Here is a 15,071-nt window from a genome sequence, read left to right as displayed (position 1 = left end):
AAAACCCCACTTGCTCCTCACATTATATAAGGTCTCTAATCGTTTGTTTCCAGCTGTAAAAGGGGAATTCAGGAGTGAGCCGTCTACACTCATGACCATTTGTTTTCCACTAGCTTTTCCACTCTTTAAATTGCTACCATGTCTACAAGACTCCAAATAAATGTTCTGTGGCCTATAATGTGAGCCAGTGTGCTGATGGGTGGCATCTTACACAAGGTGAAAATTTTAATCAGGACTGACTACCCCTTTGATTTAGAAATGAATTGAAACCACAAACTAGAATAAGCCTTGGATCACTACCATCGTTTAGTAGTTGATTATTTCTGTGAAATTGCTGTCTATGAAAAGCAAATGCTAGTGGAATATAGTGAGAGATCAGTCGTGTTGGTCAGCTGTGTAAAACAAGAAGACACTTGGAATCACCGCAACATACAGTGGAGTCCAAAGGTGAGAAAACACTGGGCATTTTAAAGCAAGACATCCATGCTTTAAGATTAAATGTAAAGATTCATAAGTTTGACGATTAATAATGATGTAAAATGAACACAACTTAAGAACATCTCAAGCTGGATATCATGAATCATCAGGTTTTGTTCATGCCAACTCTTTTTTCAGTGCTGCTCAATTTTTTCCCCCAAACTTCATACCAAGACACTAAGAACTTTTAGAACCCACTGCAATTTTTTCCCCCAAACTTCATACATTTTTTTATGGATTTTAAAGTCGATTGGAATTCTGGATGAATTAAAGGCTTCAAATGACAGAATAAATTGTTTTATTTGGCAAATAAGAAATGTATTTACAACACACACAAGTAAAAACCATGATATTAAACCATTTGGCAATGTGTGTGTATGAACTGACATGAATGTGTGCCCAAGTGAGTGATGTTCCACAGTACTGAGGTGAACTTTAACCCTGATCCCGTCGTTTCCTCCATGCTGTAGCTATCCTGAGACGTGTGATGTCAGAGCCTTCTCTTCCAATCAGGAAACAAGCATGAGAGGATGCTGGTCTGGATCTGGTCTGAGCAAACGGTCTGGATATAATTCATGCTCTAGGAGTATGTCAGGTGCTCAGAAGCGCACTCGTACCCTCCAAGAGTACGTGGTCAGCACCTTGTTCTTCTTCCTCACAATGCAGGTGTATGTGCCCTCATTGATGGCATTTGCCACAATAGTGATGTGGTCATCTTTCAGGGAAATGTAGCCGGGATGAGAAAATTCCAGAAGCTCACCATCTTTATACCAACTATCAATGTAACACAATACTTTAGGTTAGGACATTTGTAGCAAACGCATATCTCGCATATGCTTCAAACCATTATCTCTTTGAAAAAACATCCAGATTCCAAACTAATCTTGCAAATCTTCAGAATCAGAATTGACATCACATACAGAGCCTGTAAAAAGACTTCATGTTTGTTTTACAGCACTGAGTCTCAGAGGAATTAAGAACATGACTCCTGGAGGCACACCAATAGTGTACATTTTCAACTTATGATCATGTTAGTAGAGAGTCCAAGACCTGAAATGGATTGGACATATAAGGGAGACATCCAAAATGTGTACTGTTAGTGTGCCACCAGAACTGGCCTGGAAAAAAAACTTAAGATTCACTACAGGTGCATCCACAGATGAATTTAATCTTGTTCTAAAGTTAATGAATTTGGATTATTCTAAGAGAGACACTGCATGTTTGGGTTAAAGTGCCCCTATTATGGCATTTTTACGGTTCCTAATATTGTTTTGGGAGTCTCCTACAATAGGATTACATGCATGCAAGGTCCAAAAAAGGCTTTCATTTTCTCAAAATATGCATTTAATATCACCTAATTTTCCAGCGATTCTCAAACGATTTGTTCAAAGCAGTTCTAAGATTCAGTCTCTCTAAAACCCTCCTTTCCAGGAGCCTAATCTGCTCTGATTGGTCAGATGGCCCAGTCTGTTGTGATTGGTCTACCGCATACAGCGCATGTCAGAAACGATATGCCCATTGCCATAGTTCCGTATTTTGAATGCTCGATAGAAAATGACAGCAAGCAGTTTCGGCCCAAATCTGGGCCAGATGGATTTCACACAGGCCAGATGTGGGCTGGATCTGGGCCAGCACTATGTTGTTGTCTGTATTTATCATACTTGAGATTCAGTGGAGCCAGCTGGTCCAAATAAACAGGGTACTGAGCCATCTTTCAAGAAAAAGCGTTTAGTGAGTCCTGCGTTCAACTCCGCAAATTTTATTTTTTTTAACTCCCCGAGATTAGAGAAGTAGTCATCAGTAGAATGCCGTGTTTGTGGGCGGGGTCAAATTGTTCGCTGCCGGCCAATGTAGAACATAGGTAGGAATTATGCAAATGTGTTACCCCGTGACATGTAGCCGTCATGGAAGTGGGATTCGAAATACTAACGACTCATTTAGGCTACATAAACTCGAATCTATAAAACTATTTAACAACAAAACACTATTTTCACGAGTCCTTTTCCTCGAGTCAAGTCTGAAGTCTATAAAAATGCGACTTGACTGCGACTTGAGTGCGAGTCACTAACTCGAGTGCCCATCTCTGGTCTGAAGACCTTGATTATCTGCTTCAGGTGTGTTTGTTCAGTGGCTCTCCAGGAACAAGTTTGGGCACTCTACTAAGGGTTTTCCATACCACCTCACCTCTCTCTCCTAGGATTATATTTGTCCCAAATTATATGTAAAAAATTATATTATTGTTAATGTACATAATCACTTCAGCCTATGCTGGAGGATCATGTATTGTGCATTTTCCAGTATAACGTCTTTCTGTGGCTTGAATAAAGTCTGTATAGAGAGCTATAATAATATATATTACACTTTCTCTGTTCTTTTCTTTTTTCAAACACTGAACAACACTTCAAACTCATCGACAGCACTTTGTTCATTCTTGAAGTGAACCTTTGCCTGTTTGGTGCAGGGATGAATTGTTTTGGACTGCTTCCTTGAGCTGAATGTGACGTGTGAGACACCTGTGAGTTGTCTTAGCTGTGGTACGGCTCTGCGCAGTGCTTTTTGTCTGGTGTGCAACCACCAAAATGGTGTGAATACTTCTGTGTCAAAAACACCAAGTGAAATCCTCTGAGCTTCAGTGTTGTAGAACAATAAAACATAAATACTTTTTATAGGCACTGTAATAAACTGCTTTTCAGAATCAGCATGGGTATGGAAACCAGTCAAAGTTACTATAACAGTCTGTGTGTAGAAAAGCAAGAACTCACTAGATTTTGCCCTTCTTGGCTGCTATCTTCTTACCACAGCGGAAGGTGAGGTTCTTTCCCTCCACAACAAACTTGTGTTTTGTTCGTGGGGGAGTTGGGGTTGGCGGGGCAGTGGGAAATGGGAATTCTGTTTGAAAATTAAAATAAAATGAGATTGCACAACTGATTACTTGTCCAGAACATAATTGTGACTAGCAGTGAAATAGACTAGCATTACTCCTGTTGTTTGAAGTCTTCCTGACGGTTCTCTTGTTCACTCCCAGTGTTGCAGTTGACCTCCCTAACCTCTGTTGGCTCCAACCATCTCTATTCATAGACCTACTACATTTTTGGAGTGGCAGCATCGCTGAAGTTATAACATGATGCCAGTGTTATGTACTGTAGGCTGAGGAATCAGAAAATTCTCCATTTTTTGTGTGTATTGTTGTAGGTAATCTTATTTAGACTATATATATTAATTTCAATTCTTAAATTGGATGATTAGCTTGCACTAAGTCATATATGACTGCACCATAAGGACTGCCCTAATTTTGCTGTACTTGTAATTTTTAAGAATCTTGTATCTTGAAAATCTCCATGCATCTAAAACAGCAAAGCCCACTTCACATTTGAATTTTCATATTCTGTCAGGTGTGAGGATAAGGGTCTACAAATGAAATAGCACACATGCCCACTTGTGATCGTGAATGCTTGTATGTGGAGTGTCAACTTATGATCATGTTAGTAGAGACTCCAAGACCTGAAATGGATTGGACATATAAGGGAGACATCCAAACTGTGTACTGTTGGTGTGCCTCCAAAACTGGCCTGGAAAAAGTGATCTGAAATAATTACAACGATAAAGTCCAAAATAACCAATTTCATAAGAATTAAACTCTGCGGTACAGTGGACCTATATTGTGTACAGTATGTGGAGTTTGTCTGCGCAGTCACAAGCCGTGTTTCCACCGCTGGAAATTTACCCAGGAACTAGGGACTTTGGGCTGGTACTCGGTGTGTGTCCACCGCAGCAACCAGGATCTAAATAAGAATGCCCCTCAGAAAGTCCCTGCTGGCGAGGTAGTACTTTTTCAAAGTTCCGGAACTTTCGGGGAACTTTCACTGCCCTACACTCCACCTCAGAATAGGCCACCACAATGAAGAAATTCAGTGTTGTGTTTTTTTTTTCCTTTTTTTTTTCTAATTAACTGAACTGAGTTTCCCTTCCCAGTAGCTCAGCGCCAACATGCAACAACAAAACGATCTGTGGTTATTTGTTCTACATATATTTCAGATGGTCTCTTCCTGTCTAAGCAGGCAATTCTTGGCCAGAATAATCTGCAATGAGGGCCACACTTTATGTTGTTTACATCTGATGGGTCTCGGGATTTTTCTATGAACTTTTTTTTTTTGTGTGGAATAACAGGACTTACCATAACAGAAGTCACAGCTGGAAGGACAGTGTTTCTGCATGAGTATCCTCTTGCTGTCACAATAGCCCTTTCTTGCCCAAGCAGGACAGATAAATAATCGATCCAAGCATCCTGAAGTGGTATGGAGAAGGTGGCATGTAATTTAAGAAAGCTAACAGGAAGACACAAGTAATCCAGTTTGTATAGTTATTTTTGATGTTTATTTGTGCTTATGAGTAAAATACCATAGAGTCGATGTAAGCCCCAAACCTCATCTTGAGTGATGAGTTTGCGGCCTGTCAGTGTGGCGTTGAGGTGCATTAAAGCCTTGCGATTCTGGGAATGCATCAAACCCAGTACATGACCGATCTCATGAGCCGCCACGTGAACTAGATCTGTCAGCCACACTCCTGAATACAACCACGATCACAGACAGAACACAGTCAGGTCAAATCTGCAGGATTCTGTATAAACACAACGATTCTGAATAGACAGCTCAACAAAATAACATGCAGTTTAATAGAGGTTTTGATAAAATGTTATTTGCTGAAGTCTATAAAATTGAATTCTCGAATGAATGAGTCAATGACAAGTGCATTTTTTAACACTCACTATCTAGAAATAGATAGAATATATATACTATACTAGAAATATCTGTGTGGTTGTTTGTGACGTTGTTTCATACAACTGCTCTTTTTGGATAAAGCTTTAATAGACATGTTCAAAATGTGATGTAATATTTATAAAAATAAAAGAAAATTCTCATTTCATATTAGTTCAGATTGTAAACAAGGCCCATGCAGGTTCAGTAGGGGTTTGATATGTTCTGTCCAGTCAAATAAATACTGTATATATATCTCTTTTGATAAAAAACAACACTTAATAATTTCACAACAACCAAGCAACAGTACTCTTCATGACCCTTTCTACAGCAAGTAAACAATCAGATTCCAATTTTCTCAATTCTCACTCAACACGTGCCTTTATTCCAGCTGAAGCGCATGTTTCCCAGAATCCAGTACTCGTCGTCATCAAAGTGGATCTCTCCGGTCTGAGGGAAGAAGGCGTGGGCCAGTTCTCCGGTGATGCCGTCGAAACAGTGGTGCAGGTAGGACTGCAGACAGTCGGTGTGGTTTAAAGAGTAGAAGCCTGACGAAAACAAAAAGGTAACAATGACTAACCATATGACACATCATTGTAGAAACAAACTAGCTAGTCAGGACCATCTACCGAAAACTTGCAGATTGTCGCACATTTTAACAATGTAACTTGTGACCATAGCTGGCTAATTATGCTTTTAGGAAGCGCACCCCAGAACGGATCTGAAAACAACTTTTTCCCAGAAACACAAAACCACAAACTTGCCTCATTGTGTGTTACTTTGTGACTTTAAACTCCTCTGTACTGCAACAAACAAACATGTATTTGATGTACCGATTTTGATGTCGGCTTCTTGATCAGATGGGACCTCACGAAAACTGAAGGGCGAGACATCGCTCCACATAGAGAAGGCCTTGGCCATGCCTCTCCTTGTGTCACTGGCATTCAGAAGATTCCTGGGAAATGACAGCAGTCTGCACACAGCACCCATTAAAATGTGGACAAGTAAACAACAAATTGCATTTATTCCCTGAGGATAAATGATTGTCATCATCCGCTCATGTTGTTCTAAACTTGTATGACTTACTTCCTGTGAGAGTTAGCCAGCCACTATCGAGTATTTTGACAGACCAGAATATGTAAGACGCCAATGGCAAATTATTGACAATTATACTGTAAGACCAGAGGGAAACCAATTCTGTACTCATTGTCCTTTAGATACATGCATTTAAAATCCTAGCTTCCTGACACGTGCAAACATGGGGAAAAAAGGTAAATAGGTTATGACATTTCAACAAAGCAGAAGCTGTGCAGGACTTTCAAACAGAGGGCTGCGATATCGTACAAATTCACAAAATATAAAAGGATTCTTACTTGTAAGTCAGTTTGAATTTGTCCCACTTCAGTTTCTCTGGAGTGAGCGTGTAGCGTTTGTTTCTGGAAAGCTGAAGCACATGGGAGCGGGCGTCTTTATGAATTCCAATGATTAAAACACCAGACATGAGAGCTTCTTCCTTGGACAAAAACATCTCAGATTAGATTAGATTGATCTGTGACCAGGATTGTCCATGAAGATCAGTGCCACATTTGCTCCTAAAAGAGTGATAAGTGCACTTGTGAGGTGCTTTTAAAGTGTCTTTTAGTGCCTTGTTAAGCCAGGAACACATCTTGTATTGATTAGTCAGGGACGAAAAATGAGCGCAGACAGAGAGGAAAGTTCAGTTCAGTTATTAAGTCAGACTTGTTGGGCTTCTCTTCTAATCTTTCAGCCAGACTACTCCACTTTGTGATGTAAGACTGTTATGTTATGCTCTTTACAGAACAGTGCATGCATAACGATGCAATATATTGAAACGCCTTATAATACACAAAAAAAGACAGATTCTGATTTTGCTCTACAGTGGCAGCTAACTATTTATTCTGGAAGTCTATTATCTGTGTGATTTTTCTTGTGAAAGAATTTGACCTCTGCTGTATTACTGAGTAGAAGAACTACATTTTTGGTCAGAGTGTGCAACCACATCCCACACATTCACACGGCAAACACAGATGCTATCAACTTTCTGATGTACTCAACTGTATGAGTGATCATCCTAGAAAACCAACAACGACAGTAATATTAACTTTATAGACCCTGTGACATTGTTTCCTCTCTTGATGTAATTCATCTGCATGCAAGATCGAGATTTTTGGTCCGTTTAGCAGAAAGTGAGACTTTTTTGTGCACTAAAAGGCAGTCATCTATACTGAAGATCTCAAAGCTAATAGCCACAGAAATCCAGTTTTGATTTCATAAGAATGTGCCCTGTAATGAATTGGCAGGAAGATGCAAGTCTATGGAAAAAAAGAAGAAAGAAAAAAATTAAAATGTCTTTTAGTATCCATAAAAAAAACGCCTTATTTTTATATTGTAATTCCAGAAGGTATTTGGCCTGGATTTGAACTCAGAAGTTGATGTTGAGAGCGCTCTCCAGGTTTCATAAAGCTGTCCAAATTTTTTCACTTCACTGGTAAACTGACCTTAAACTAGTGTCTGAAACAGACATATTAAGCAGACATTCACAGACACATACACAAACACAGCAGAGAGCCAAGTCTACAGTGTTTGCATAAAGCTTGGCTCCTTTTCTCTTCACACAGAGCCTACAGTCTTCAAACTGGATGACTGCATGCATTAATAACACAGAGGATTTTCTATACAGACTGTTATGTCCTTTGCTGAATTTTATCTCAGTCTTCTGGAAAGAGTCATGTGTTGATTGAGTGTTTCAAAAGGTAAAATATGAGCAGACTCCACTTGCAAACGCTGATGGGAGCGGTAAAGTCAAAATAGTTATAACTAGAGGAGATGGAGACTATTTTAGTCGGATGGGACATTCCTGAACTGATTCGCTCTTAGACCAGACTCTGTAGCCTGTCTTTATATCGCATGCATTTACAGGCAGACACTCTTGGCAAGCAGGACTTCCATTCTTTTTGAATGGAAAATAAATGAAATGTATTTCAGGTCCAAGATACGTTGACGGAGTGGAACTCCTAAAGGACGATGTTTCGGGCCGATCAGCTCGGAGCCTGGTTTAATCAAACAATATGTGTTCAGCTACCCTCAAACTCATGATGTAAAGGAGTTTTGAGACTTGAGTAGGGTCTCTTTGCAACTATATGCCAAAGCAGATGGTCACAGGATTATCTAAAGATTTATTCAGAGATCCTCAGATCCCTATGAACCAAGCAGAAACACAAAGGGTTGGACGTAACAGGACATGAGTGCAATTCAAGAAACCTGTGAAGCTAATACATGGATGAGTTATCAAGAATAAATGGGCTTTACTGCTAGGTACTACTGTGATAATACATATGAGCCTTCATAGACTGTACGTCCTCCTCTTAGAGAGCAGATGATGAACGGAGTAAGAGTAATGTTATCAATGCCATTTTAAAGGCATCACTAAATAAAATACGCTTTTTAGCGGGACATGATTTGGACCAAGTCTGAGGTTTGGTGTTTTAATGCCAGTGTCAATGGGAATTTCACATGGAGCCTCCCCACATCCATTCCAGTCACTCGCAGTTGGTACTTCAATGGTTTTCAGAGAATAAAGAGCATGGAGGCCCACTGGAACCCACTGGATAAGCCAGCGGGTGCATTCCCACAAAGCTCTGGTGGTATTTCATCCACTGAAGAATCCTCAGTCCAGCTGCATTCTAATTTTCTCATTTAGCCTTTCAGCTTCTCTGTTTGACTGACGATAACACCTTGAAGTAAGGCAAAGATTTTCATTTATCATCTTAGAAAAAGTCTACCACACTTGGGATAGAAACCTAATAGTTTGTGGAGAATAATGGTGAGGTCTGTGGTGGCAAAGAGAGCCTTGTTGTTTCGGTCTGCGATGAAATCCACAGAAATGTTTTACTACTGACCAACATTTTTCATATAAATAGTGTCTAATGATCAGTGTTGAGTTACATAATCAGATTACTTTTTCAAGTAACTAGTAAAGTAATGCTTTACTTTTACTGAATTCCTTGTATGGGCACTTCAGCTCATCTGCAGCGCTGCACAGGACTTGCTCGAGAACAATTGATAATTTTGTTTTTAGACCACGAAATCAATAATGTCTCTGAAGAAGAGTGTTTTTGGTTGTGAGAGAACCTTGTTCAGCTTCCCAAAGAGCCCAGCGTTAGCGAACAGTGGATGCAGTTTGTTTCTCCGAGTGTGTGTTTGTTTGTTCCCAGCATTTCAGTGACGAATGTTTTATAAACAAAAAAATCATTAAAGTCAATAAAGATTGTGTTCCGGTTTTATTGATGTTGATGTCACCGCTTGCAGACAAAGCTTTAGCTCCGCCCACGACACGCCTCCAGGAGCACGACTGTTTCTGTCTTTTATAAATCTGATCAAACTAAGACTCTTCAGAGATATGAAGGATGCAGTACTGCTCTGTAGCTACTCGAGATTAACATGAGAACTTTACCTTTAAAGGTAATTTCCCGTACACTAAATATAAGGATAATGACCTGGAAAGAGTCTCTGATCACTGTATTTTCTTAGAATGCCTGGTCATTTTCTCCACATTCAGGATATCAGGACATATACAAGCGCAATACTGTTAATCATATGCATGCCATGCTGTTAGATTCAGGAACAGAAAAAGGATAAATCTCTCTTCTGGAAGGAATGGACTGTAGGCAGAAGTTAGGGTTTGGCTGCTGTTCTCTTCATATTTTTGGTACTCTTGAAGAAGGATAACTCTGTTCTTTGTGTTACCACACTGCACAGCAAGACATGATAAGGCCCTGTGACCTACATTCAATCTCCAGCTCCTTCCAGCATTCAACCGCTCACAAGAATCACGCTTCAAGGAGTCGGGACACAGAACCATATCTGTCAATGGCTGACCTCAGCACAAACAATCAGCTGATCTGTTCTTACAGAAACATAACGTCATGCACAAGAGAGTGACGTGCATGCAGGCAAGCTCAACTTTATTTAATCCTGTAATTAGTTCTGCCTTATTAAAGCCTCTTCCCTAAGCCCAAGCCCTGAGCGGTGGTCACGCTCCTTCCACGACAAAGACAAACTAGCATCTTCCCAGCTACCTTTGTGGTGACCTAATGATCGCTTTCCAACACTGCGGTTCATATTGGTCATACTGTTCAGAAGAGCTTCAGCTACTCTTATTTATTCTTCCACAGCTTTCTTATCTGTTGGGTCATGAGCAGATTTAACACGAAGTCATGAGCTGCTGACTGTAAGTTATGTAACTCTGCTAGATCCAGAAATATCTTCTGTGAAATAGAAAGATCTGAGATGTGGACTGGATGTATTTGTAGATTTAATGAGACAGTGTAGTAATATGCCAAAGCATAAGCCAAAGCAGTCAAAGCTTCCATAAACCAGTCAGACTGAAAAACCTTGGACGTCAAGGGTCGAGGGGTCAGTAACACTGTCCTAACAGAAGTCAATTCATACTGTCTTTGCCAATACAAATATTCCAGCCTTGTCCCCAAAGATGGACCAAAGACTGATTATATAACTGCTACAGATGGAGCATAGTATAGCATACCTTCTTTCACAAAATTTCAAGACGTGCCAGGACTGCATCCTTAAAGGTCAGTGGGATCTATCTGGGATTTTCCTTTCATTGTATCTGGGTTACGCAGACTTAATGAAATCAGCTGAAGAGCGCTGTCCTGTGTTGACATGACTGCTATTAAACAGGAAGTTGGGACAGGACATGCAGAGGGCTTCATTATCCCTTATTAGTAACCAGCCAGTAACCTTTCTCCACGTCACAGCTGTAAAGCATGACTGGCTCATGGTATTCCTGGTTTGTGGCAGGCAAAAGGTCAGGATTTGGTTTTATGTTTCTTAGGGTTAGTTTACAGCTGCCATTAAAAAACAGACGTGTATTAAATATGTCTTGCAAACAATATATAAATCACTAAAAATACACAAAATGGCACAAAAGTAGCAACAGATCTTTTATTTTGTAATGTGACATTATATTCGAGTCATTATCGGAAAAGAAAAATGAGTGTGACTTGGTTCTATGCATCAGATGTTGATTGGATGTTGAGATGTGGGTGTGTAGATGAGTTCATCAGATTTGATCTGCGTCAGTGTCTCAGCAATGGATGCTCTGCAATAAATGAGAGTCCAAACACTGATAAAAACATCACAATAATCCACAAGTAATCCACAGCACTCCAGTCCATCAGTGAACATCTGGAGAAGACAAAAACTGAAACAAATCCAGCATTAAGGCCCTGTGTCCACCAAAGCGTTTTTAGCCAGCCGAAAACGCCCAGCTGCGAGCGCTTTAGAGCGCTTTTTGTGGCGCAGAGTTTTTTCAAACTATAACCTTTAAACTCTAACATACAAAACTGTTACTTGTATCTGATTTGGTAGATCCTAGTCTATGCACAATTTAAAAAAATACGCAAAAAAAAAAAAAAAAACCCAACCACGGACACAAAAACGCTTAAGTAAAAAAAACTCAAAAAAAATACTTAAATAAAATACATAGAGTCTATAATCCATAATAACACTTCCTCCAGTGAAAAAGTGCATCTCCTGTTGTCTCTCACATCAAAATCCAGACACATATTTGTTTAGAGCTGTTTTTCTTGTAATCAGTGCTTGATCTGTGCAGATTTCTCTCCTGATTCAGACATGTTTTTCACTGGAGGAAGTGTTATTATGGATAGAGAACTCAGTCTGAAGTAAAACACGTTTCTCACAAACACACAGCATTTCGCTTCACAAGACATTAAACGACTCTCTTTCTGACGGCACCCATTCACTGCAGAGGATCCATTGGTGAGCAAGTGATGCTAAATTTCTCCAAATCCATTTTGATGAAGAAACAAACTCACCTCTCGTATGTCCTGCCCGAGGGGTCCACTTTGATCATGTTTTTTGCTTTGGGGGAACTATTAAGTGCATTAAATGATTGCAGAGTTCCTGCCTACGTCACCAGAGAGATGTGGTCGTCAGTAGAACACCCAGTTATGACATTTTGTATGCAACAATAAGATCTAGGTTATAAGATGCATTTAGTCGAGTTCTTATTTCATGCCGAGTATTCAAACGCCGTTTACAGCTACATGTGCCTCCAAGCACCGTGTCATTGTGATGAATGGGAACGCTCTCTTCAGGCATTACAGACCTCCTCGCAGGAGCAATTAGAGGGAGTTTATTGGGCACACTTTGGATATGCCTGTGAGTGGAAGATGAGTTGTTCTGTTTCTTGGAAGAGAAGAAGGAGCAACAACAGTATATTTTAAAGTAAGTGTTTTTCTCAGGGTACACTTGCATAGATTCAAAGTGAAGAAAACTAAAAGCCACAAAACACCAAAATGCATTTTTGGAGGCGCCAATAGGTGCGTCTTCGAAAGTTTGATAATGTTAAAGTAGAAGAGAAAAACACAAAGAACCCGCAGCACAAAACGCACACCAGTACAGTACGAGTGAAAAAGCAGATGAAGCGTCCTTCCTGCGAAACTCTGGCTCGAGATCTCAGTCCGAGCTCGTTCTTGGCCCGCGTCTGCTCTGTTTTTATCTGAGGTTTGTGTGCCAGACAGACGTCGTTCGTCACTGCGTCGCGTCTCGCCACGAGCATCGCGTTTTAAGAACGACGCGTCAAGTTAAAAACAGTTCACCGCGTCTCGGATCCCCTGCGTTGCGCTTTAGTGAACGCCGGGACGCGTCCCGTGTCGAACGACCCCTTACGACTTTTCTGTGTTTTATAACTCGAGCGTATCAGTGATTATCACATCACGCGTGACGCCACTGAGCCGCTTTGACGCGCGTCTACAGTCATTCTGAGAGCTGCTGAAATAATCGTCCTGACGAAAACCTAATGGCATACCTCAAATCTCCAGGCAGGCAGAGCCGTGACTTCATGCATCCAGAGCCCGAACCCCGCGAGCGCGAGCAGAAGCAGCCCTGCGAGGTTTCCTTCTTTCCGCAGACTGCCACACACTGCGCGCACCATCTTTGCGACGTCGCCGTCCAAATAACTGCCCTCAGCAAAGACGTATCAGACCTCACCATTTATTTGCCGTGGGTTATTTGGCTTGCCATCGGAGGCTCGACAGATGCGCTGAGAGTCCGTGTGCGCCAGACTGAGGCTCAGATGAAGCGCTGACTGCTGCACACATTGTAATGCAATCAATGCGGCTTTTACCACACTCGCTGTTTCATTGTCATTTTTGGAGGATTAATCATCTTTCAAAAGACATCTGCTTTTGATTTTGCATCTGAACGCATCACGCTTGCATTTAAAATAAAAGTTGCCTAAATATCTCTTTTTGAACATCCAACCTACCGCAAACTGCTGAGCTCTGCATTTTCTTAATCTCAACCAAAGTTGTTGTTTTTTAAACCTTTATAAATGCAAATTGGACTTTTAACATTTACATACAACTTGCACACATATACAGGAGCGCAGGGCCACTAGAAAGGTTTCGTATCCATGCCATAGAAGAACTGCTTTCTCCAAAGAATCTTCCAGTGAACAGACCTTAAAATAACCATTTTATCATTCACGTGAGAAACATTTTAACCATTTGAAGAAACATTTCCATTATAAAGAACCTTTTGTCCAGTGGATGTTAAATACTGTAGAACAGTCTAAATCATTGATAACAGACATTTTCTTAAAAGTGCATCAAACATATTCTTCCAGTCATGGATATTGCACTGAATCAGATATCATTCTGAAAATTACTTTACCTGTCAAGAGAGAGGCATCGGTGATGGGGAACATTTTAGAACCTACAGTATGTGCAACCAGTATTTATTTGATATATCTGATACATACCAAATAGAGTCACTCTTGAAAACCAAAAAAACAAACAACAACAACAATAACAAAAACTTGAGTATGTTATACAAAATGAACTTAGGCAACACACTCCCCAGCTGATTGTCATAAATGTGGCAATTGAGCAGAAAAAGACATGATTGAAACAGAACACTAAATGACTCATAGCCTACAGTAACCTGGAAAAACTGCCAAAAGTTCACTAAACAACACACATGACGCTAATACAGTGAAGAGACAACAGCGGTCAAAGGCTGCTAGAACTGAAAGAGCTGTAGGGGTAAAAATGATGGGTTACTTAACATAAACCCGGGTTCTTTGATAACAGAGTGAGGTGTTTCACTATGGGAATCACTTTGGGCGTGACCAACTGCGGAAGCTCCTATGACACCATGTCTGTGTTTGACAGACAGGTCGACCTGTGACCAGGCTCCGCCCCACCTATATCAGTCAGGTCGACCCCTGCCAACGTCATCTCAGAGAGATTTCTTCCCGTACCAGTGCAAGGAGGGAAGTGCTGGTGAAACACCTCACTCTGTTATCAAAGAACCCGGGTTTACGTTAAGTAACCCATCGTTCTGTTTCTAACTTCACTCTGTGTTTTCACTATGAGAGATATAGAACACTTCTGGTTTGCACCCATATCATTGCTATTTAACAAAACAATTAAATGGGCACCGACCTGCCGGCTCCCAGCACTGCATGTGCTCAGACACGTCCAGTCTATAATACCGCACAAAAGTATGTGGCGCAGCCCAACTTGCTGCTGAACAAATATCTTGAACAGACACTCCTCTGAGTAAGGCCCATGATGAAGCCATCCTCCGAGTGGGGTGGGCTTTCAAGCCCTTAGGCAGTTAAATACCCTTGCAGACATAAGCTAAAGATATAGCCTCTATGATCCAGTGAGACCCTTCCCTTTGTGAGGAGTAGCCCATGACACAAACAGCTGGTCATGAGTCCTAAAGCCTGCTGTTCTCCTCACATACATATGAAGATCCCGTACGGGA

At 40.7% G+C, this 15,071-nt stretch overlaps 1 protein-coding gene across 2 annotated transcripts; it reads right to left on the bottom strand.

Moving 5' to 3' along the window:
* Positions 1-754: 754 nt before the first annotated feature.
* LOC109049652 (matrix metalloproteinase-23-like) lies at positions 755-13,570 on the bottom strand. Of its 2 annotated transcripts, none has more exons than XM_042762990.1 (8): positions 13,105-13,570; positions 6,605-6,744; positions 6,065-6,204; positions 5,612-5,779; positions 4,876-5,040; positions 4,652-4,762; positions 3,240-3,366; positions 755-1,251 (listed from the first exon to the last, which is right to left on the bottom strand). In XM_042762990.1, the coding sequence occupies exons 1-8, from the start codon at positions 13,228-13,230 to the stop codon at positions 1,077-1,079; spliced, it is 1,152 nt and encodes a 383-aa protein (XP_042618924.1). In that variant the 5' UTR covers positions 13,231-13,570; the 3' UTR covers positions 755-1,076. The 2 variants fall into 2 exon arrangements, with proteins under 2 accessions (XP_042618924.1, XP_042618925.1); XM_042762991.1 differs by having other exon boundaries at positions 6,605-6,740; positions 13,105-13,243.
* Positions 13,571-15,071: the final 1,501 nt, after the last annotated feature.

The sequence above is a fragment of the Cyprinus carpio genome, chromosome A8 (genome assembly GCF_018340385.1).
Source record: "Cyprinus carpio isolate SPL01 chromosome A8, ASM1834038v1, whole genome shotgun sequence".
Taxonomy (NCBI): Eukaryota; Metazoa; Chordata; class Actinopteri; order Cypriniformes; family Cyprinidae; genus Cyprinus; species Cyprinus carpio.
This window is presented reverse-complemented; position numbering and strand designations above follow the sequence as displayed.